The sequence below is a fragment of the Liolophura sinensis genome, chromosome 7 (assembly GCF_032854445.1).
Source record: "Liolophura sinensis isolate JHLJ2023 chromosome 7, CUHK_Ljap_v2, whole genome shotgun sequence".
Taxonomy (NCBI): Eukaryota; Metazoa; Mollusca; class Polyplacophora; order Chitonida; family Chitonidae; genus Liolophura; species Liolophura sinensis.
The window spans coordinates 7,634,895-7,659,438 of record NC_088301.1 but is presented as its reverse complement, the minus strand read 5'-3'; the positions used below and the strand labels follow the sequence as shown (position 1 = coordinate 7,659,438).

Sequence of the window (24,544 nt, the reverse complement as noted above, 5' to 3'; positions counted from 1 at the left end):
TGATGATTGGTTGTTCAACAAACGAGCACTACAACTTCCGCTTTCTGCTCCATGCTGATGTACAACAACATCACTTCAGAACTGAACCTGGATTTTTTCTCAAGTTACATTCCTTCGAGTTCGAGGAAATAACCATGTTTTTCAAGCCGTTTAAAATTAAATCACAGACCTCCATCAAGGGTTCCGACAGGTACTTGATCCACTTTTTAGGAAGTTTGATCACTTGGTTGTTAATGAAATCAGCTATTTTTCCCTGGCTTATGTATCTTGTCGGCCCTAGCCCGAAAGACACCAACTCCTCTTATTCTGGCTTAGCGTCGTTGGAGTCTTCAAGGTTACAGTAGTAATTGCGTACTCAGGGAAGATCCAGGCCGATTTTCTCAGGGGAATTTTAAATTTGAGGGTGATGTCACATGGTAAAGTGATGTCAAATTCCGTCAATTCATTGAAGAAGTAGCTTTTCACAATGAACATCTGAGGAGGCGCTCATTGACTAACAATAGGGACAGATTCAGATTTACTTATCACCAATAAAGTACACATCATTCAATATTTTATGACAATGTGGCGGGAAAAACACTTTATCAAAACAAAGAACATGAAAAACATAGATATGATATTTAGTGTGCGACTACAGCTGAAGTAAATACTTTTTAAGACCATATTTAAAAGTGGACATCAATGAAGTTAGTTTTTAGCTGCATGGGTAGCTTGTTGTGGCAGGCAAGAATTCTGCCACTGATCACCCTAGTCTTTACAACTGCCTTTCTTTGTTATCAAAGAAGTCTTTTGGTAATAAAAGACACCAACCTAAAGATCTGCTTAAATCAAATGAAAAATGTACATAAATAGCTCTGAAAGTTGCTCTTTCCTATGCGAAAAGCTTGAGGAATTATGCTATATTTTTTGAACTTGCCTTATCATATGCTGATACAGGAAAAAACTGCGAGCTCAGATAGCAAAACTGTACCCAAACCTGACCTCCGAGATGCTGGGAGAAATCATCCCAGCCAAAGAAGAGATGAGCATTATGAAAGTCTACACTGGTTCTGGTGACAGTGCTTTGGTGTATATCCTTCAGAAGAACCCTATTTTCTTCGAGGTGTTTGACAAGCTGTATCCTTCAGGTATGCTTGTATATTTCTTCGTAAAGCTGATAAAAAATGACTGAATCTGATGTAATAGGGCCACACTATATTACATCCCTTGAGGTCATTATCCCATTTAAAAGGTGCATTTTTAGAAGTAAGCTATGGTTAGGTAGGGCCTCAGAAAATGGCTTATGGCAAGTTTCCAAGCTAAAAGCCATTTAAGCTAGTTGAAGACTTAGCTGTGAGACAGATTTTAAATAATCGAGAAAACCCAGGATAAACATCACATATTTTTCAATCCATTTTTTTTAAAATTCTAAAATACAATAAACACATGTGGCGACTCTTAAGCTGAAAAACATGAACTTCATTTACTTTTCTGAACATCTATGCAACTCTCAAAGGCTGATATCATGCCTTTTACATGATTTTTATGATGCTGAGAAAATGTTTGTCACTGTTGCGACATAACCTACATACTGCATGCTTTAACAGGTGAGGTCCCACTTCCCACAGTTTCATGCCTAAAAAACTAATCTTGCGTTATGTCATAGCCGCTGTCGTGTAACAACAAGGGAGGTAATTCAGAGCAGGACTATTATTTTAGTATCTAAGTTAAATTTCTGGCCTAGTTTCCTCCCTCCATAATGTGATAGTTTTCATAATTTTGCAAATACTTACAAATTTTTAAGTGTTGGAAGGATAAAAAAAGATATTTCGGGGTCACTCCTGACTGGTTGGCTCGGTGTCTGTATAATGTGAGTGGGTAGGGTGTTATGTCTGGTGTCTGCAGCATGATATATCAGTGTCGGAAGCACTTTGGGGGCATGGACTCGCGGTGCCACAAGAAGACACAATATATGTAGACAGACCTAGTGAGTCTTTGTTGTCATATGACTGAAGCATACATACATCTAGCAAACTCTCATGCATGGACATGTCGGATTAGTATGTTTGATAATTTGCAGATTTGCTTTATGTTCCAGTCTATACTCTATGGAAATGCCCGGACATCTTGCCAGTGTTTGCCACATGGCCTCCCGTCTTTGGTAAACTTGCTGGAGGAGCAGGTGGGAAATTTATCTTAAAGTGTTACTTCAATGAAAATGCCATTAAACAAAAATTCGCCGAAAACAGAAGTATCTACATATATTCATACCAGGAATGTAAAAGCTTTACAAACAGGAGTTGTTTTGGTGGCGAATAAGGAATTTTTAAGTGCGTTTTGCATTTGGACAGAATAGAGTGGAGTAGATAGTCATGATGCCTATAGATTTTGGCACAGTATGACTCACATTATATGATAAAAATACAATAAACACTATGATATTCTCTTACATTGATGCATTGGCATTCAAAAAAACATATTTTTAAACATGTAATTCTCTCCTCAGCGTTACTTCAAGAGAGATGTGTGCACTGACAACAGATCGATGGCCCCGTTCATGGTTTACACTAGGGCTCAAATAAAGAGTTGCAATGTTTTGTAAGGTCTACGATACATATCTGTAACCAGAAGAAGACCTTATTGTAATGTACACTTCATCTTCGATGTTATTTGTTCAGTATTCGGAAAGACACAGCAGGGTTGAAGAGAAGTCTTATGTCTGTCGTGCAGAAGGGATCACGTCAAAAACAAACACCCTCCAAAATGCCTGCCACCAAAACTGCTGCAAAATATTTACGCGTTATTGGCACTGTACTTAGTTTGTTTATTCTTTGTGGGACATTTTAACATTACAGGATATGTTTAAGTGAGCAAGGTGTGCATTTTGGAGCACTGGAAAATTCAGAGTAATCATGTGGTGTTTGACTGAAGCAGAGATAAATGCGACAGCAGAACTGATGATTGTTTTGAAGACAAAACAAATTTAATTTTCCTTTTTTTGGTAAAAGTCGTGATTTTAAATATTTTAATTTTAAAAAATGCTGTAAAATTATACAGCCTCTTACATCATTCACTAGCGCCCATGTAATGTACTGAGGGCAAACAGGTTTTGGGGCACAGCTGCAAATTGACAGAAAACAGTTCAAAAAACGTCAAAATAAAAATAAATCAACTCTTCAGCCTATTCACATTGAAAACCCTATATCTCATCGTCATTTTTGATGTTCCCCCGGGTTCTGCAAGGTTTCTGTCAACCATAATGTCACTGTCATATATATTGGTATATATTTTGATAATAGTTTTGGAAAGAATGCTGCCACCCTTTGGGACCAGGAACAATTTTATTGAATGGAGGGTTCTCTATTTGCAAAGGCTGGACATCATTTGGCTTATTGTCTTAATGGGGCACCAGCAGATTTTCCTCTCACAAAAGGTGGCGCTAATGTGGAAACATGTTGCATTCTGCGGTTTCATCTGTGACATATTGGTCTACCCACTGCGACTTCACTCTGTCGATGCTGTAGTGAAATGTCCAGTGTCACTGAAATGACGTAATACGTCCCATTTCTGTCAGTATCCCATTGTAAAAGGTTTTCAGGTCAGAAGATAAAACAAATTGTGACTTCTGATGATTTTATTAATAATACATGCAGTTGTGTTCGTTTACAGATCTGATGTTGCCGGGGGTGGTTGTAAGAGCTGGTGATAACCTGCCCTCCGTAGAGAAAGCTGAGGTCTGTGCCGTGAGACTAGTGGGCAGTAGGTAGGTCTTCATGGCGAAATTTGGCAGTAGGTAGGAATTAATGCTAAAGTTCGACAATATTGATACATGTGGGTATTCATGCCCAAGTTTGTCATCTAAAATTTGACTTTAAATAAGTTTTCCTGTTTCGGGGGAGCCACCTGCTTCTCCTGCTGGTTGGGATAGTTGTTGTGACAACACTATTGGCTTTGTTGTTGCTTTTGTATACACGAATGTGTATACCGCCGCTTTTCAATCTACATGATGCTTTATCGTGTTTTGTATAAGTATATAGATGTATTTTTTTTTAGTAAACTCTGAATTACATCTTTCCTATATATTGTTTTCTCTGTGAAGGTCTTGGGGAAGAACAGTTTCATTGTAAATTTACTGAGCTACCTTCAATAAATAAAGATATTATTATGCAAAATGAAGGAAGAGGTTTTACATATACACTACTATCATGTGATGGGAGACAGGGCCAAGAGAAAACCACTGCACCTTGACAAGTACCTGACAAACCTGCAGCTGCATGGTATTATTAAAGTCCGAGGCAGACGAGCCAGAGTAGGATTTGAACTTGCAATCCCACTCTCAGGTCTTCATTTCTTGGTGTGAACCAGTGAAATGTCACAGCCAATTTTCGATATGCGACTTCTGTTAAGCCTTTCAACAATTGCACATACTTACCCTGCATTAGCTTATAATCAGTTTTCGTGTTCATAAGTTTTACTGTTTTGGGAGCAGGTCATGACCTTTAATCCATGCTCTTCATTTGCTGGGTCATAGGTTCAGTCCCGCTCTTGGTCGGGAATTTTCATGATTCCTGTGCTTCATTGTTGTGGGGACATTGGTGCGGTCTTACATGAAATCTACCAGAGACTGCTCACCTTCAACAGATGTGTCAGTGCTTTACTCCATTTAGATGAAGTCTGGCAGAGACTGGTCGCCTTCAACAGATGTGTCAGTGGTTTATTCCATTTAGATGAAGTCTGGCAGTAACTGCTCACCTTCAACAGATGTGTCAGTGGTTTACTCCATTTAGATGAAGTCTGGCAGTAACTGCTCACCTTTAACAGATGTGTCAGTGGTTTACTCCATTTAGATGAAGTCTGGCAGTAACTGCTCACCTTCAACAGATGTGTCAGTGGTTTACTCCATTTAGATGTACTCTGGCTTTCTCCACCGGTAAAACTGGCCACTATTATCATATGTGTGTTTTCCCCTTTGGCTGTGGCACAATAAAGCAACAAATCAAATCACTGCGAATTTAATGTTTATTACATGCCTTGTGTCTTTTCTATCCCTCATAGAGCCCCCATTGCCACAGGAGTAGCCCTCATGTCATCTGATGATATGAGAGATTCAGGAATGAAAGGAAAAGGAGTTAAGATTTGCCACATAGTAGGAGATGAATTATGGTAAGTTGTATTCCTGTTATGGTAAGTTGTATGTCAGTTATGTTACTTTGTGTGCCGATTATGGTAAGTTATGGGTCATTTACATGTAGGATAAATTGTACATCAGTTATGGTAAGTTGTATGTCAGCTATGATAAGTTGTATGTCAACTATGGTAAGTTGTGTGTCATTTATGTTAAGCTGTATGCCCACTATGGTAAATTATATGTAAATCATGGTAAGTTGTGTGTCTACAGCCAAGCATTTCTTGCTAAAATTCTTTATGTGGGTTTCATTGAATTCTTTTCTGGCTGTGGATTTGTCAGGTAACTGATGAAGGTCACTGACCTACTCTGGGTACTTTTTTTTCTCCACCCATAAACCTGATCTCCACTTTTCAAATGCAAAATTCTTGAGTCTAATGTTGAACACCAATCAAATAAATAATTTTACTGTGTTCATCGCTTACTGACAGTATTAGTAGATTCCAATTCTGCAAGAAAGATCGGAATCTAGAGACCACATGATCTCCTTAGTAACCTATGGCATGGCTGAAGGAAACTGTCCTCCCTACATTATTGCATAGGAAAATGCCTATTTTTGAATCGCTGTCAGAGATCTTGTATCCGTTGAATGTGTATAATTTTTCAGCTTTCCAGATAGTCAGAGTGTTTCTGCAGAGCTTTTGTGACGTTATTTTGTGCAACTTGACCTTACTGGTCGCTAGCGAAGTGGCAAAAAGTGACCTTTTCCTCTATGCTTTAATATTTTGTTTTCGACACGAAAGGGTGGTTACGTGACCTCCAACTTACAACGCGTCTTACAGAATAGCAGAAATTATATATAAACCTATAAAACAAAACAGATGTGTTTGACACCGTCTAAAATTTTGGGTGATGATTAAAGGAAGGAAGTTTTTTGGTTCTTGGTCAAGACAGAGAAACTTAGATACACATCTATTATCACCATGATGTGACTGAAATAGAGCCGTTGTGGCATTAAACCCCATCCAGTCATTCAGTGATGATACAGCGTGATGACAGCACTGCGTCTTCACAGTTCTCTCCCTTTACAGGTATGAGTCATTTCTGTCCCTTAAAATTCTATTACCCTATACATCACCTAGTCTGGTGGAGAGGGAAAGCTTGAAATTGCACTTGGAATATAAAGATGTACAAAATTGAGACGGATCTCTTGTTTTACTTAAGTATACATGAATGGTATATGGTTACTAAAAGCAGGGTAGGTTTCATTTGCTAGTCACAATCTTTGATTGTACTTCATCTTCTTGTCCATTCTTTCGCTCTTCATTAAACAGGTCTGTTGGGGACAAGTCTGAGCCACCTGTTCTTCCAGATCCAGATTTTGATCAGCAAAGTGATGTGGATCAGGATGGGCTGCCAGAAAAATCAGAAGAGGTGCCCACAGTAGAGAGCCTCAATCTAGAGGCTGGAGATCCAGTAGCTAATGGTGAATGTGAGGGTGCAGAGGGTGGGGTTGAGGAGGTAGAACCTTCTGAAGAGGCTGCATCTGAACCAGAACCTGTCACATATACAACAGGTGAGAGGCTGGTTTAAAGGACAGAATAAAGGCTTGTGTCTGGTTTAAAAGTTATTTACAGATTCCACTGTCCTTGTTCAGTGATCAGTTATGAATGTAAAAATGTGCGTGGGACAATTTAAACAAACAACATGAGGATGTTTACATGTGAAAAAAATATTGAAAGATTATCGTTTGTTATCTTATACAATGAAGTACATGTTTCAGATTTCTGCCTCCAAGAACCAGAAGCTGAAATATTTTACTATTCCCTCTTCATGGCAGATTATGAAGATCTTTGAAGAGGCTTTAAGGACGGTTTCTTATTTCTTATTCTAGCAGATACCGCTGAACAAATCTGTCCTTTCCCTTCAAAACACATTTTTATGAAATTTTGTGTGAAGTTTAGCATATAGCTGTTTATCCTTGCAGCTGACATGGATGAATTCCTGTTTGAGGCTTTTATGACAGCTTTGAAAACCAAAGTGAAGAAATCAGACCTTCCTCTTTTAACCAGCAATCTGTACAGAAACTTAATGCTTCCTTGCAGGTATGTTTGGACGACCTGCAATAGTTGTTGAAAACAGTCCTTTTTCATCTTGTCAAAGAACAAAATTAAGCTGAAATCAGTTTTGAAAACTAATTTTTGTCTACATTTAATCCAGCTAATGTTAGTCTCACCTGACTGTAGATGATCAAAGTAAATGTGAAACAGTAAAGATAACCTTGAAATTGAATGAACAAAACTTAAGTTGAAAAAATTAAGTGGAAAGGTCACTTAAACTTACTGATTTTATTTTTCACTTAAATAAATGCAATCAGATGCTTGTAATCTGAGGTTGGCTGTATAAGGCATTTCATTATGTTGGATATCCTATGTTTCTACATATATTTTCACTTTTGAAGTTATCTCAAGTAGAGGAATTTCAATGTCAGATATATGGTTTGAAGTAAAAAATAAGCTTTTGACATCACTGACACCAGTCTTCCTGTAATGCAAGAAAATTTGAAGTCCATTAATGTGCATTCACCTTTGAGATGTGTCATTCATAATAGTTCCCCCAAATCAAATGAAAATCTGGACGGATTTGTTATTTTCAGTACAAGAAAAGATATTCTTGATGTTAAGAAGTCCACTTATAAGAAGGTAGGCATTGCATTAGTTTTCAGCCTTCACATATCACATTTTGGCCGACATATGTCTGTCCACATGTCACATCTCTCCTTGAGATCTAGATACACATGTACGTTGACCAGTTCATAATTACACACTGGCTCCAAGTCAGTGAAAGGACCACTAGGATTTATTTCTATCACTATCTACATCATCCAATATGGCTGCTGTCAGCCATCTTTGATTTCCTTACTGGCACAGTTTTCTCTGTAAGAGATTAGAACATACTGACGATGACAGTTTGTATTGTAATAGTAACTCATTGATGGCGACCATTCAGCTACTGTTCTAGGGTTTTAATGAAAATTTAATATGGATCTCTGTTAAGTCATTGGTTTGAAGGAGAAAACACAGAGATACATACCAATGGTCAAGTGAGTCTATATAAGGATGGCAGATGTTTTTTTTGGAATTACTACTGTAGAACCCATGTCATCTGTTTATGATTAGAACCTTTCAAAAATTTGAAGTATATTTTACATATGTGTAAAATTATTTAGAGGCACTGTTTTTAACTTAAAGTTTAGCATTTTTCAGGTGACACTTTTTGCTTCATTCTGATTGCTTTATCCACCTTATAGGCCAACTCAAGGTTTTTTGTGCAGTTTGATTAATTTCTTCAAAGTGTTGACATAGAAGTATCATTTTAAGGCCTTTATGTGATGTTGAATGTACATTTTGACATACCAAACTGCAGGTGAAATTGGGTTCTTTTCACTGGGTTATGCTTACTGTATTTCTGCAGCCTTTTCGCAAGCAGGGGCATAAAACTTACGAAGACGTCAGGGTTGAATTCATGGCAGGCAGATGGGTAGATCGGGTGTAATCCCGTTCCTGTAAGATACAGATCACACATTGCAGGGGGTCTGTCATGTAAGCCCTAATGTGCTGAGAGACGTGGTACAGTCAGCCAGCATGGCTGACAAATACTGGTTACTCTTTATGGTATTTACAAGAAATATCAAGTACAGAATTATTAAAGACAACAGGTGGTTGCCATGTTCATTTCTCTCTGTATCGGTAATCGTATTCTCGTGCCTGCATCTGTATTGTCGTGCCTGCATCTATATACAGGAGTACAAGATGGCTGTCGAGTGCTGGCCAGCAAGACATTTTTGTGTTCATCACACCAGAATTTGCACCAGCATATATCTCAAGTTCTGGACATTTATTCCTTGTTTCACACAGCGTGTATATACAATCACCTGTGGCATATGACTGAACAGTCAGGCTGTTAAATAAATACATGTAGAATATGATTCACCTAACCAAAACAGTGACTCAGAAGATGGGAGGTGTACACAACAGAAACTGAAGTCTTGCTTGTGGTGTAATTCATTTCCGTTTTTAAACGAATGTAAATAAATTATTCGACATCAACACTGTAACAGAGATGTTAGGCCATTTTGTGACGTTTATAGCTATAGTTAAACGTGAGATTGTTCAAAGGCAGAATCAAACACTCATCTTTAATCCCTTAATCTCTATATGAGTAGTTCTGACGCATGCATTCACTTCTGAAAAGCACGCTCTTTGTGATTGGACTCGTTCTTCTTTTCTTCAGAAAGTTGTTACAAGATGCATGTAGAATGAAAAGTTTCTAAACCAATAACCAAAGTAACAATGTTTGTACGTTTCTAAAATATTGATAATTGAATTGATAATTTTTTTATGCTTCCATAAGTTGAACAAAACATTGTAAGCCTCCACTTACAGAAATTTGGCTTAGTTTTATTGTTTGTTCTCGTAAGAAAATTCATTTTCACCCAGTTTTTTGCATTACATTAGAGCTTACATATAGGCCTATCTAACCAGTGTAGGCTCTGATGACCTAACAATAAGGTAATGTTCTTTGGGTGAAAATTTGGAGGTGTCAATCAACAACTGACCGAGTGCATTCAAACCAGCTGAGTGGTATTGATATGCAAATTGCAGCTTTGCTCTATTCCAGTATAGTTTGTAGGACACATCAATCACAGACCCCTATCCGACCATCTGTTGTTTTGTTTGTGCGAAATAGATTAAGTGTAGTGAACATCGTTATAATACATCAACCAGTACAGGACTGTATGATGGTTTTACTTAAATGGTTTAGTATGAAGGCCTAACTTAAAAGTATAATCATCACTAGATACATGGCAATATGTAAATTTTTTAACTCCCGTCATTTAGTCTAAATTTGTCAGGAGATTTCGCAGTCAGTCTGTTTTTCCAAGGGGCAGGTCAATGACAATCAGTTCATCTGATTGCTCAGTGTTGAATTCTATGAGCTGTCAGTTACCTGTAAGACAATTTGGCACACGATCTGTGAATTCCCAGAATATGTGACGAGGAATGGTGATAGCCATTGTTTAAAATTGTTGCAATATGAAGCTGTTAATTTGCTGTCAATTTTCAAACATGTGAACACAATGTTCAACCCATGCACACAGAGTTTATGATCACCATTTTGTGAAATCTTCAAACCATAATGCTGGCAGGGGGCTCTGTGGCTCAGTTGGTTAGTGCGCTAGGGCAACGTAATCACCCACGAGTCTCACCAATGCGGCCACTGTGAGTTCAAGTCCAGCTCATGCTGGCTTCCTCTCTGACCATACGTGGGAAGGTCTGCCAGCAACCTGAGGTGGTTGTGGGTTCCCCTGGGCTCTGCCTGGTTTTCTCCCACCGTAATGCTGTCCACCGTTGTACGGCGTAAAACACCAATCAAATAAATAAATTACATAATGCTGGCTGCCGTCGTATGAGTGAAATATTCTGGAGTACGACATAAAACACCAATGAAATAAAAAAATAACATCATGCTGGCCACCATTGTATGAGTGAAATATTCTGGAGTAAGGCGTAAAACGCCAATATATCTGTAAACCATATGGTCTTCACTTACAGTCCACCCACATAACCTTGAAACAGATAGCCATTTGAGACCTGTCACACCATTGGTCATCTTTTCAGTCACAGGTTTTTAGTATGCCAGTTGATTCCATGACTATTGATTAAGATTCAATAGTGAGAGAAAGTTTCTATTGTTACAATGATCTCTTAAGCAAGAAATAAAGTTAATTAATGGATTTTGTGGAGGGTTAGCAGGTTTACTGCTGTTAGAATAGACAGTTTGACTTAGATTTCACTGATTTGGAATCCCTGAGTTAGGCGTTCAACATCGTTTGACGGCAGTCATCATACTCAACCACCAGTGGTTGGAACTTTCGGGAATTTCATGAATTTGTGTATTTAATTGGATAGCTGTGCAGTTTGGCCATATCGCTTTGCATGACACCCGTTAGAATTAGGGGCCTACGCCGCAAGTCGAACATTATCTATACCCTATGACCATTGTCTATACCCCCACCACCCGCACTATACTCACACGGTCTGCTGTTAAGTGATCGGTGGCAGGAAAACAAGTTAGTGCCCCTGCTTGAGGTATGGGCTTTTATGTTCATATAGGTTGTGGCAATGTTGTAGAGTTGTGACTTCATGCAGCAAGCTGAACTCATCTCGGCTCCTTGCGAAAAAGTTGGGGAAATACGGTGATGTAAGAGCGTTTCAGATAGGTGAAGAAGGCAGGTACTTGTAATTGTATATCTTTTTCAGCTATCAAAGTTTTTACAAGCCATGTCTAAAAAAGGACTAATCAAAGTGAAGGAACTGACAAAAGGAGTGGAGAGTGTGACTGAGATAAACAAATCTCATCCAGAGTGAGTACAAGCGATAGAAAGGCTTCATCATCAGTTTATTTTTATTACATTCAAATGTATCTAAAGCTGCATTCACACTGTGTGATTGTTCATAGCGACCTGAAGAATTCAACAGAAATGAAGCATGTAATCTGTTTATCTACATGTATTTAGTTAGGTGTAAATGAAATGAGCTTGTCCTATGTCCATATGATAAGTCAGATTCAACAAATCACTCGGTACGAAAGTGTTTTTGTGCTGGCACATTAACAAAACGCACTGAATTTTGAAATATGTGAATAATGAAGACAAACGTAGAATTAGATGTCATAGAAGTTTTAAATGGTAATGTGAAATGCTATACCCTTAATGTAAGAACACTGACAACAATAAGCTAGGATTTCACTTTCACATATGCCTGTAAAACTTGTTTTTTTATTTGTCATTGTTAAACCTCAAAAACTAGATATTTCCAACAAAGATCACACTGTAACAGAAGTGCCCATACTTTTCTTCCAAAAAAGTACATTTTTAGAGGCAATTAAAAGTTTTAGGGCATTGTTTTTGATGATAAAACGTACAGTTTAGTGCACCTGTACTATGTATAGGCATACAGTAGCTTCTGCGCTACCATCAGCGTCTGCATCATGCAATCTCAGGGATTGCATACATGTGTAAAATGACAGTAAGACGAGGGAAATGTTCAGTTGTTGATGCCCTGTGTGCATACAAAGTTCACAACTTTGTTTCTTGTGTATTGGATTCGGTCTTAAGGTAAATATTTAAGTGCTTTATGCTTTCAGCTGAAGTTTGCATTCATAGGCCTCCTACAGGCGAGCTCTTTGGTAGCCGTGCTACCTAATAATCTGTGCTTCCAGTAAGATATCACCCTGCCTTCCAAACAAATTTCAAAACACCTTTCTAAATTCAATATAACTTTTATCAACTTAGCCAGGGAGGGAATTTTTGATCATTAACTTCATTAATCTGTTTGTTGATCACACTGGCAGCTTCAGGGATTTCACTCCACCAGACCTTCCGGAACCTGATGCAGAAGGTAGTAAGTCTTCTGGGGATGAGGGATTTCAGCCTCCGTGCATACAGGAGATGTACTCGGTGACCTCAGTCATGCTGCCAGTGTTCAGACCTGCTGGATACAGGTTAGACGTCTAATCTACATGTAGCTAGGACACCCCAGACATGGAGTCAAAACTGTGCTGTGGTGCCTTGTTAATAGTAAAGCAGTTGGCATCGCTCATGTCATCGTTTTAGCAGTCTGTTAAAGGCTCATTGAAGGTCAGTTGCTTTCCACCAGCGTGGTTTGCGTATTGGCCGAACTCACAGGTGGGACAATTTGTCAGTATCGTTCATTTATTCATGTTATTGGTGTTTTACGCCGCACTCAAAAATATTTCACTTATACGACTATGGCCAGCATTATGGTGGGAGGAAACCGGGCAGAGCCTGCAAAATACCCACGACCATCCGCAGGTTGCTGACAGACCTTCCCACGTACGGCCAGAGAGGAAGCCATTATGAGCTGCACTTGAACTCACAGTGACTGCATTGGTGAGAGGCTCCTGGGTCATTACAATGTGCTAGCGCGCTAACCAACTGAGCCCCCTGTCAGTATTGTGGCCAAAGGTCTAAATGGTTTAGCTATAGTGCTCCAGTTAATTAATTAAGTGCCTCCATCCATTAACTGACTCCCCTCACATAAGTGAAAATTTTTTTACAAAGCTGTCAAAACTTACACTTTGTGACATTTAGAAAAGACACAGGTCACCATAGCATTAAAATGAGCTTTGTAAAACACATCCCTGGTGTGTACATTTAAAAGTTTACATGTTTAATTTCTCATGTTTAACTTTTCATAAGTAGAGACAAATACAAATTTGAAATGAAAATATGTGAAAGGAACCAACATTAAAGGCACCCACATTTGTGATGATGTCTTTTCAATGTCACATCATCTTTTTTTTTTGACAACATCTAGTCAAGTGGCATGATAAGTTTTGAATAATTGGAATTCACGTGGTAAATTGGTTATGGTCCACTTTGGATTTGTTCTTTAGGATTTAATTACCACAGACTCAAGTGCTGTGAAAGAAATTTCTTTCTTGTATACGCAGCTATCTTGGTATGTTAAAAAATGTTATTCTTCACATTGTCTTATGAAGTGGCACAGGTGCACTAACAGACGAGAAAATCTGTTCCCAGATAATGTAATAATTAACATAAATGGTATGTTCTGTTACAGTAAGGGCTCAGCTTTGTCGTCCACTGATGTCAGAGCCGTCATCACAGATTACGTGAAGGCTAACGACCTACAAGTACAAGATAAAAAGAGGTAAATTTTGCAGTCTTTAAATTTTTTCACCATGTTCAACTGTGTGCCACAATTGCTTACACAGGAAATTGTTACAAAAGACAAAACACTTCAAACTAGCTCCAGTATCCTGCAAACTATTCATGTCATCTTGCTCTAAGGCCACTCATGAATTGAGTGATCCATGTAAAGATAGGAATAAAGGAGTGACGGGACCAAGTGACGGGACCATGTGACGGGACTAGGTGACGGGACCAAGTGACTGGACCAAGTGACTGGACCAAGTGACTGGACCACGTGACTGGACCAGTTGACACAACCAAGTGACGGGACCAAGTGACGGGACCAAGTGACGGGACCAGGTGACGGGACCAAGTGACTGGACCAAGTGACGGGACCAAGTGATGGGGCCAAGTGACGGGACCAGGTGACTGGACCAAGTGACGGGACCAGGTGACTCGACCAAGTGACTCGACCAAGTGACTCGACCAAGTGACTCGACTAGGTGATGGGACTAAGTGACGGGACCAGGTGACGGGACCAAGTGACTGGACCAGGTGACGGGACCAGGTGACAGGACCAAGTGACTGGACCAAGTGACGGGACCAGGTGACGGGACCAGGTGACTGGACCAAGTGACAGGACCAAGTGACGGGACCAAGTGACTGGACCAACACTTCAAACTAGCTCCAGTATCCTGCAAACTATTCATGTCATCTTGCTCTAAGGCCACTCATGAATTGAGTGATCCATGTAAAGATAGGTATAAAGGAGTGACGGGACCAAGTGACGGGACCAAGTGACGGGACCAAGTGACTGGACCAAGTGACGGGACCAGGTGACGGGACCAGGTGACGGGACCAAGTGACTGGACCAAGTGACTGGACCAGTTGACACGACCAAGTGACGGGACCAGGTGACGGGACCAGGTGACGGGACCAGGTGACGTGACCAAGTGACTGGACCAAGTGACAGGACCAAGTGATGGGACCAGGTGACGGGACCAGGTGACTGCACCAAGTGACGGGACCAGGTGACGGGACCAAGCGACTCGACCAAGCGACTCGACCAAGTGACTCGACCAGGTGACGGGACCAAGTGACGGGACCAGGTGACGGGACCGAGTGACTGGACCAAGTGACTGGACCAAGTGACTGGACCAGGTGACGGGACCAGGTGACGGGACCAAGTGACTGGACCAAGTGACAGGACCAAGTGATGAGACCAGGTGACTGGACCAAGTGACGGGACCAAGTGACTGGACCAGGTGACTGGACCACTTGACGGGACCAGGTGACGGGACCAGGTGACGGGACCAAGTGACTGGACCAAGTGACTCGACCAAGTGACTCGACCAGGTGACGGGACCAAGTGACGGGACCAAGTGACTGGACCAGGTGACTGGACCAAGCGACGGGACCAAGTGACTCGACTACGTGACGGGACCAAGTGACGGGACCAGGTGACGGGACCAGGTGACGGGACCAGGTGACGGGACCAGGTGACGGGACCAGGTGACGGGACCAAGTGACTGGACCATGTGACTGGTCCAAGTGACGGGACCAAGTGACTGGACCAAGTGATGGGACCAAGTGATGGGACCAAGTGACCGGACCAAGTGACGGGACCAGGTGACGGGACCAGGTGACGGGACCAAGTGACTGGACAAAGTGACTGACCAACATGCCTGCTGAGGAATCAACCAACAGACACACAGACGGAGAAGTTTATAGCTCTGAGCTGAAAATTACATTGTCTTTATTGTTGGACATTTGTAATTAGCCATATTTTACCTGATTTAGCACATATGGGATCAGTCACAAGGATTCATACACGTCAACTTTAGGCCCTGGTATACGGTGGTAAAATTCAGTTAAAAACTGAATATTGAGGTTAAAAAAACTCAGTTCTGTGTTTTTCTGGTACGAATGCTCAAACTGAATGCAAAAATTCAAGCCGAAGTGGTCATGCGTGTATTGGTTGTAATTAAATTAAAGTTAAGCTTTAAATATATACAATCTTTGGTGTTACTGCTTAGTGGGTATAAAACAAGTGCTGGCTTCCAATGAATGTTGCTTTGATACACGCTGTCCCATTGGCCTAAGCGTCTCCTTTGGACCAATGACTGAGCTTCTAACAAATTATGAACTGTATACAACAGCTCAATGGGTGTTTGACAGCTGTATGTAATGGTTAATAACAGTTTCTGACCAGCTACAGAGGACAATTAAAACTGAAAACAATCTCAAACTAATCATGTTGCTTGACTGGGTTAATCAAGCATGAATGATGGGCTCTGATAATGGTGAATTTATATTTTTTAGCGACACCACGGGAAACAAAAGAGGATGATACCCATCCTTGATAATACCAGTTTGACATGCTTGAGTAATTTCGGCCATATTATAACTCGCAAAATTGAACAGTTTTAAGATTTTTTCCCCAGAATTCCATTCATTAATTATGCAAAAATTAATTCCTGTGAACCAATTTTTGAATTAAATCTATGAAAGTAAAAATATTTTACTGTATACTCCCCTGATCAGGATAAACCTTGTCTTTTAGGCCTATGTAGGCCATATATGGTTTATTTCATTATATACCTCTGTGTACGATAAACATTATCTCTGTATTTTGCAAATGTTTACATTTGATATAATGTTAGTCCCTTTTTTGCCTTTAATAACTCTTTCCTTTCACAATCAACAACTGAGCATGAGCAACTATCACCATGGTGATATCTGTTTTATTACACAATGTGTATCTCTGATCAGGATAATATACTGGTAAAAGTATATGTATGTATCAGCAATAAAGTCATGATCAGAAATGAGCCTCAGATGAAGTTTAACTTTCTCTGTCTCATATATATGTTATATTTTAATAATTATATTTTATAATTTAATATTTTAACTGATTTAGCACATTTGGAATCAGTCTGTCATTCTCTGCCAGTGGACAGTCTTGCAAATGACAGTGGAAGCCGATTTGGCTCACATTCACAACACTGTGTTCATCTATTTTTCATAACATCTCTGCATAAATTGCTTTTGGCTTAAGGCATTATGACTTAAACACTGAGCTTAGGAAATAGAACTCTTTTAGATGGTATGTTCATATCATCAAGCAGAAAGGCTGTTGTCTATGTACTGACAGATTCTAGATGAATTGCTGTTACTCCTTGCCAGACATCTTTCTCTGGGTAATTTACTCCCATGTAAAAGATTGTTCATAAATAAAATTCATTTGAGTACAAATATAGCTGTTGCAGATGTTTTGTCAGAAACGTTTGCAATAGGTAAATCAAACTCCACAACTGGTCCTTTAATGGATGAATCAATCAGAATCAAGTAAAAAGTGTCTCTTCAGAAATGCTAAACTTAAATTTTGCAGTAGTTATTTAAACTATTAAAGTAGTAATATTAGCCTGGATGGTCACCACTAGTGAGTAAAAGGGCTTTCATTTTTGTTTGACTTGTTTCCAGTGTGGTGCAGATAGATCCCATCATAGGGGATGTGGTCCTGGACAAAGGGGAGGTAAACACAACTCACATGACTTGGGAGGAACTTCTGAGCAGGTACATATTCACAGTCTCTGCTTGTTTACTGAATAGTCCATGTGATGCACAATTCATATGACACAGCATTACTGTAGCCTATCACCAGTTAAAAAAAGAAAAACAAGAAAACAGTATGATAATAGCTATAACGAAAAAACAAAAAGTGAAGTATAGCTTCTTGCTCCAAACGTGTTTAAGGCATTGCTTCTTGTTAGCAGGACCAAGGAAATAGAAATATCAAAATATTTATTTGATTGGTGTATTACGCAATGCCAGTGCTCAAGAATATTTCACCTATATGAAGGCAGCCGGCAATATTTTGGGAGGAACAGAACAGAGCCCAGAGGGGAAACCCACGACCATCCGCAGGTTACTGCAGACCTTCCCACGTACAGCAGGAGAGGAAGCCAGCATGAGCTGGACTTGAACTCACAGTGACCACATTGGTAAGAGACTCTTGGGTCCTTGTTCTATGGCGGAGTACTAACCTGCTCGACTATGGAGGCCCCTAAATGTCAAAACAAGATGGATGCCAGATACCAGCTGAAGTGCGGCATTGCATGTCACAAGCTAAATATAGACTACGCAAAACATAACAGTTCATGGAGCGTCCAAGGATTTACTGGTGTACATTCAGCGTAGTGAGTTTCAACCAGTATTGACAAAGTCTTGTGAGTTTGGTATTAGCAAAGAGTTATATCTGACGTGTTTTCTAATGCATTTTTGAGCAAGGACCATCAGGCAGATTAAGCTTCTTGTCCTGTTTTGCTTTTACCCTGAAGGTTTTTACAGAAGATGCCGGTTGTTCATCAGGTGACCTTCCCAGGTCGCCCACCTGTCATCAGGAAGGGAAAACTGGAGCCCATCAGTGTTAATGTTGAACAAAGGACCAGCAATAAAAAGGTACATATTTTCTTGTCCAACCAAGACTACTTTGATACAACAAATGAAACCAGTGAGTAGTAACGGACAAAGTGTTAAACCTTAACTCAATCCCTCTAAAGATAATAATGCCAAAAATAAGTCCAAAAGTTACAATAATAAACCTAGTAAACGTAGTGACACCACAGAGCGCCCATCTAAAGCCACTTGGGATCCTGCCCGAGCGTTTAATAAGTTTGGATCGTTGGAGGACGTCGATCTTTCAACATCAGATGTGTATGTGATACATCACCTGCACCAGGGAGATCTTCTAGCCGATCTCCAGGGAAGGGTCGTCCTCGGTCCAAACACAAAGATAAATTCCCTGTAAGTCTCCCTCCGTAATGTGTATATATGACAAAATTATACAATGGAATTGTCGAGATCTTAAGGTAAATTTTATCAAAATAACAAGCAAGCTGCAGACAGCTTATTCTGCTATCGATCTCACTATCACAGATCCATCACTTCTCCCTGATTTGAGTGCATAATGATCTTGTGGTAGTGACCATTTCCCTGTTATCCTACAACGTAACACTTCTAATTTTTTTTAGAACCTTTAGTTAGGTGGAAATTAGATAAAGGAGACTGGATCGCATTTGAGATGTTCTGTGAGGCTGACGTCACTCCAGTGACTCTTAATGCAGCAGATGATCCTAAGTTGAAATTTAATGAACTCATTTTACGAGCTGCCGATAGAACTATCAGTAAGACTTGAACAAATTCACTATCCAGAAGTAAAGCATTAAGAACCGTAAAAAGGCAGAGCGGAGTTTTAATACATGTCCTACTGATAATAACTCAAGCCATTTTCGTGTTTTTAGAGTTAAGCCTCCTCAATAACTCAAGTAGTCCAAGGGACGACCTTGTTGGCGGAACTTTGTTTCAGGCATTATGTTAAAAACACCAATGCGTAAGCTCTGGAACGTTGTTCAGAAACGTAAAGGCAAAAAATAATAAAGCCAAAGTTCAGCATTTGGAAGGTTGAGATAATATATTAACTTCTCCTTCGGATATAGCAAATAAAATAGCTGAAACAATTTCTAAGAACCTATTCTGAGAATTATTCTGTGGAATTTCAACGTTAAGCACCAGAAGGCGAAACTTTGCCCTTTTCTTTTAAAAAATTGTGTTACAATCGTCCCTTTTTTTCGATGAACTTAAAACTGCGAGAAAACTTGAGATTCTCTTGAACTTGCTTAATGATATTTGGATAACTGGTAATTTCCACCTTCATGGAAGGAGGGCGTGTATCATTCCCCAAACCGCTTAAGAATCTTAGCGATTCGTCTAATTACAGTCCCGTAGCTCTTAACAGCTCTGTCTGTAAGACTATGGGACGGATGATAACAAGTTACTTTCTAATATGCATTTTGGTTTTCGGCAAGGTCGATCAACTTTAGATCACTTTGTTCGGGATGGTTTTATTAACAATGGACAGTTAGTGTCGATATTTTTCGACCTTGAGAAGGCCTACAACACCACATACAAATCTGGTATTTTAAGGACCTATCTGATATGGGCCTTACAGGTCGATTATCGATATTTATATCAGAATTTTTATCTGATCGTCAGTTGAAGATATACTCTTTCTGACTCCTGTGAGCAGGTAATGGGTGTTCCTCAGGGCAGAATATTATCGCCAACATTGTTTAGCATAAAAATATTCCTCTCCGGCCGTATGTGGGAAGGCCTGTTAGCAACCTGCGGATGGTCAAGGGTCCCCCCCCCCACCGTGCTCTGCTATGTTTCCTCCCACCATAATACTGGCCGCCATCGAAATATTCTTGAGTACGGCGTAAAACACGAATTAGATAAATAAATAAATATATAAATAGGTAAATAAAGATGAAAACAAATAGCTTAGCCAAAACATTAACATCTGACAAAGAAGGTTCTTCATACGTGGATGATTTTCTTATATACTACCGTGCTAAAACTATGAATAACAGCGAACATCAGCTGCAGCATTGTCTCAATAAGATCGAGAAATGGGCAACTGAAAATGAAAAGATCTAAGACCGTTGGTATGCATTTTTGTACTAAACATAAATTTCATCTTGACCCTGATCTAAAATTTTGTGGTAAACAGATCACAGTTGTTGGTGAAACTAAATTTTTTTGGTATAATATTCGATAATAAATTGTCTTTCATACCCATGTAAAAAAAAGCCTAAAGCCAAATATACAAAAGCTCTCGATATAATCAGGGTCGCGCCGAGGACCGATTGGGGCTCTGACGGTTCTATTTTATTAAATCTTCCTGTGGTGAGGAGGTCTAAATTGGACTATGGGTCCATTATTTACGGTTCAGCAAGGAAGTCGTATATAAGAATTTGGGATCCTGTCTGTCACCAAGGTTTGAGGCCTAGCCTTGATGCTTTTAGAACCTCACCAGTAGAGAGTTTGTAGAGGCTGACTAGCCTTTTTTATATAACATAAGAAATCCAATACAAATCCTCTTATAATTCCAGCAACATTTTCCTGAAATCAAGGCTAATTATCCATATTATAAACTTATATATACTGACGGGTCAAAGGATTGAAACAGGGTTGCGTCAGCAGCGGTCTTGGAAACATTGGGTCTCTTCTCTTCGTCACCCCTTTCTCTTCCTTCTTCTTCTTCTTCTTCAAACTTCTCAACCGAGATTCAGAACTGATTCGCTTTCTTGCCTTATGGCAATAGGGAATAACAAATTTAAAAATCCGTTAATACTTCAGATTTTTGTGTTACATAGAAAATAAATTTAAAGAGGCAAATATATTATATTCTGTTAGATAACAAGTCATGGACAGGGAGGCAAAGGCTGCCCTAAATATACCTATATCCAAAATAAAAATAGCGTACACGGATTTTGGGTCTAATACTCTTAAACATTTTAGTCGCCTTTGGCAGAGTGAATAGGATTTACAGATTATAATAAACTGCACGCTATTCACCCTGCCATTGGCTATAATTCTTATACACATGGTAGGGGCTTCCGTGGCCCAGTTGTGTACTGCGCTAGCGCAGCGTAATGACCCAGAAGCCTCTCACGAACGCAGTCATTGTGAGTTCAAGTCAAGCTCATGCTGGCTTCCTCTTCGGCCATAGGTGGGAAGGTCTGTGAGCAATCTGCGGATGGTCGTGGGTTTCCCCTATCTAGGGCCTGGTTTTCTCCCACCATAATGCTGGTCGCCGTCGTATAAGTGAAATAATAGTACGGCGTAAAACACCAATCAAATAAATAAATAAGTATACACGCGGTATGTCTCAGATCTCAGATCTCAGAAGAGATCAGGTAGTTTTAACGAAGTGCCATCTTGGGCATTCTCGTTTAACACTCATTTATGTTCTCGATGGGAGCTGTGCTCCAGAGTATGTTGGATGTGATGCGCAATACTACGTTAAAAAAATCCTTGTTGACTGTGTGGACTTTGCTAATGTGCGGCAAAGACACGGTCAGCGCTATATATGATTTGTTTGAAAGCATTGCCGGCGATGCTGCTGTTAAATATATAAAGGCCATTGACCTATATCATGAAATATAGTTCTTTTATACGCACACACATATATATACAAATAAATCAAATATACGTGCAATTTCCTACATTTTCTGCACAAATTTTGTGGTTTTCGAGTTTTATCTAAGATATGGTTCTTTTTTAACTGTTTTCTTAAACATGTTCGTCTATTTTTGTTACATTTTTGGTATTCTCATCCTATCGAAAACTAATTACTGGCTCCTGTTTAGAAGTTGTTCTCACCACAATATGGCTGGAAAATTGCCAATGCGGCGTTAAGCCATAATCATTCATTCATTCATTCTGGATATAGGTGACCTTGGTGGATAACCTGGAGCTGTTTGGTATTGACCCGGTGGAGTTTGCTCACAGAGTACAGGTCAGCGTAGCCTGTAGTGCCTCTGCCTGCCCCACCGCCCAGAAGAATAAGGGACTTCAGGTCATGGTACAGGGGAACCAGATCAACTTTATATCAGATCTTCTGCTGGGTGAGTATTTGCTGAATACATAATCATCACTGTAATACACAAGTATGACATATTTACCGTTATTCTTCTAATTTTTAGGTTATTAATGGTACTGAAAGCTAAATTAATTTTTCTTAGGTTTTGTTGTTTGCTTTTTTCAGAAAAGTAAAAATATGTAAAGTTTATTTATTAGATGGACTAACACTGTAAGAAAAGAGAAAATCTGTACTCCTGTTTTTCATGACTGTATATTGGCTAAATGGAGCATACCAGATGACCTAATGAATAGAAGAATTATGGTATTTATTTACTTCTTTAGCAATCCTTAAATCGTCAAAGTGTTGGTTTAGTTTCTGTCTTGAACAGGGATCATCAAAATTCTCCTGCCTCAACCATTCTTTGGTTGACTTAGAGCTCTACAGTGCTTGTAGGACTGTTCAATTTGTCTTATATGAAGTTGGCTAGGGACCCCTTTACCTGGTGGCATAAATATTGAGCTTTCTCTGGGAGCGAAAATCTTTCTGTTATTTGTGAAGAGAAGGCATATACTTGCCAAAGGCTTATGGTTCACTCTAATTTCCTCTACCGTGAACTGGGCCAGGGAATTTTAAGATTCCCCCTCTGGCACTGTATGTGAGGTCTTGCTGATAATAACTTGTGGAAGACGCTTTGTGGCCTTTCGTGCAGTGTCCTGTTGGCTGAATACCTCTTGTCTTTCGCCTACATGGCATGCAAGTTTGTAATCACATTAGGAATGTGTCATCAACTGAGCCAAATGCACTTGGGTTTCCTCCTCCCATAAAAGCGACCACTAATGAGTATGTGAAAAATTGTCTTGGTGCATAATGCCTTACTCCTTACGATGCAGTGGTCGGTCTCTAAGCTAGCTTTACGTCACTGCTTGACGTTTAGAAACTATGTGAGTTCGAAACTAAGTTTGGTTTGTTAGGCTAAGCCTCATCACTGATGTTGACTTATAATCAACATTCCTGGGTATAAATGTTGTCGGTGTCAATTAATAGAATTAATTAATAATGTCAGTTATGAAATGAATGTAGGCCTACTGTTGTGAGTAAAAAGGAATACGTTTGTATCAAGTGTCAATAGAAACATAGGCTGAGACAGAGGTGTGTGCTGTTTTCTGACTATCAGATAATCATGTAAAGTGAGACATTACATTAATCCAATATGCAAATTTTGATCATTGCTGTATCACTGACACGCTCTTAAGTTCTCAAAGCGTTATTGAGATGTACATGTCTTTGTCTTTCCAGGAGAATATCACATACAAAGGAAATATATTAAAGGTCTGGAAAAAGCCCCCAAATCGGGAAAACGAAGATGAAATTTAATTTAATAAAATATGGATTGTTGAGTTGTAACTGCTGTATTGTATTCATTTCTTGTGATTTGTCTGTTGTTCACAACTTTCTAAACATCCAACAGATTGGAGATAGACATTGTGCATGTTTTAGCGTATTAGATGGTTGTTCTCTGAACTACATAGGTCGTTTTAGAATTTTTGGGAAGTTCATATGTGCCCCCTGCGTGAACGATATGTTTTATTCTTTAAAATCTGATGAATTTTAATTTAAAATCGGATCTAAAGTTAAACCTGGATGGCTGAATTTGTTGACATTTTAGGGTATGCGGTTTTCTGCACTTTGATGAACTGTGTGAATTACCTACTTGTTGGGACAAGATGAATCCCTTCAACAAATTAGAATTAAAGTCTAATATAGAAAGTAAGTAAAACTGAAGCTGACATAATAATATCCCATTCTCGCCATACCAGAGGTCATATCCCTTTTGATGTCTTCAGCGTTAACTGATGCCTTCTGATGTCACCTTCGGTGGGTAATTCGAGTTCAGTTCAGAACATGTTGCAAGTGTTGACCAGTGAAATGCTAGAGCAGAAGAGCCGTTTTGATCAGAGTATCCGTCTTGAGTGTGCACAACAGACGCACGCTCACATGATCACAGAACTTGGATATACTGTAAGTCATCAACCTTTTCAACCACTAAAGCACTTTTTTACAGTGGAATTTATGCACACAATCATTGCGAAAAATCACTAAAAATGATTTGACCTTGTCACTAAAGATGCAAGTTTCATGCGAATTATTTCTCTACACTCTGTAGTTCTCACAGACTGTTTCAAAATATTTGTTGCAAAGGCTGTTGAAGAACTAGGGTATACAGAAAAAAGCATGTAACTGAAGGTATGTGCTGAGAGATTTTATTGGATGACCT

The 24,544-nt window shown here is 39.5% G+C and overlaps 1 protein-coding gene across 1 annotated transcript; it reads left to right on the top strand.

Annotated features, from left to right (window-relative positions):
* Nucleotides 1–60: 60 nt before the first annotated feature.
* LOC135470315 (eukaryotic translation initiation factor 2D-like) lies at nt 61–23,670 on the top strand. Its single transcript, XM_064749178.1, has 15 exons — nt 61–190; nt 937–1,127; nt 2,078–2,161; nt 3,649–3,742; nt 5,035–5,142; nt 6,439–6,680; nt 7,092–7,209; nt 7,761–7,806; nt 11,428–11,531; nt 12,521–12,670; nt 13,771–13,860; nt 17,325–17,417; nt 18,182–18,302; nt 22,138–22,312; nt 23,566–23,670. The coding sequence occupies exons 1-15, from the start codon at nt 135–137 to the stop codon at nt 23,634–23,636; spliced, it is 1,743 nt and encodes a 580-aa protein (XP_064605248.1). The 5' UTR covers nt 61–134; the 3' UTR covers nt 23,637–23,670.
* Nucleotides 23,671–24,544: the final 874 nt, after the last annotated feature.

Coding starts and splice junctions, on each gene's coding strand:
- LOC135470315 (XM_064749178.1), top strand. CDS start 135: ATGTTTTTCAAGCCGTTTAAAATTAAATCACAGACCTCCATCAAGGGT. Junction 7,807..11,427: donor AGAAGTCCACTTATAAGAAG/GTAGGCATTGCA, acceptor TATCTTTTTCAG/CTATCAAAGTTTTTACAAGC. Junction 11,532..12,520: donor ATAAACAAATCTCATCCAGA/GTGAGTACAAGC, acceptor TCACACTGGCAG/CTTCAGGGATTTCACTCCAC.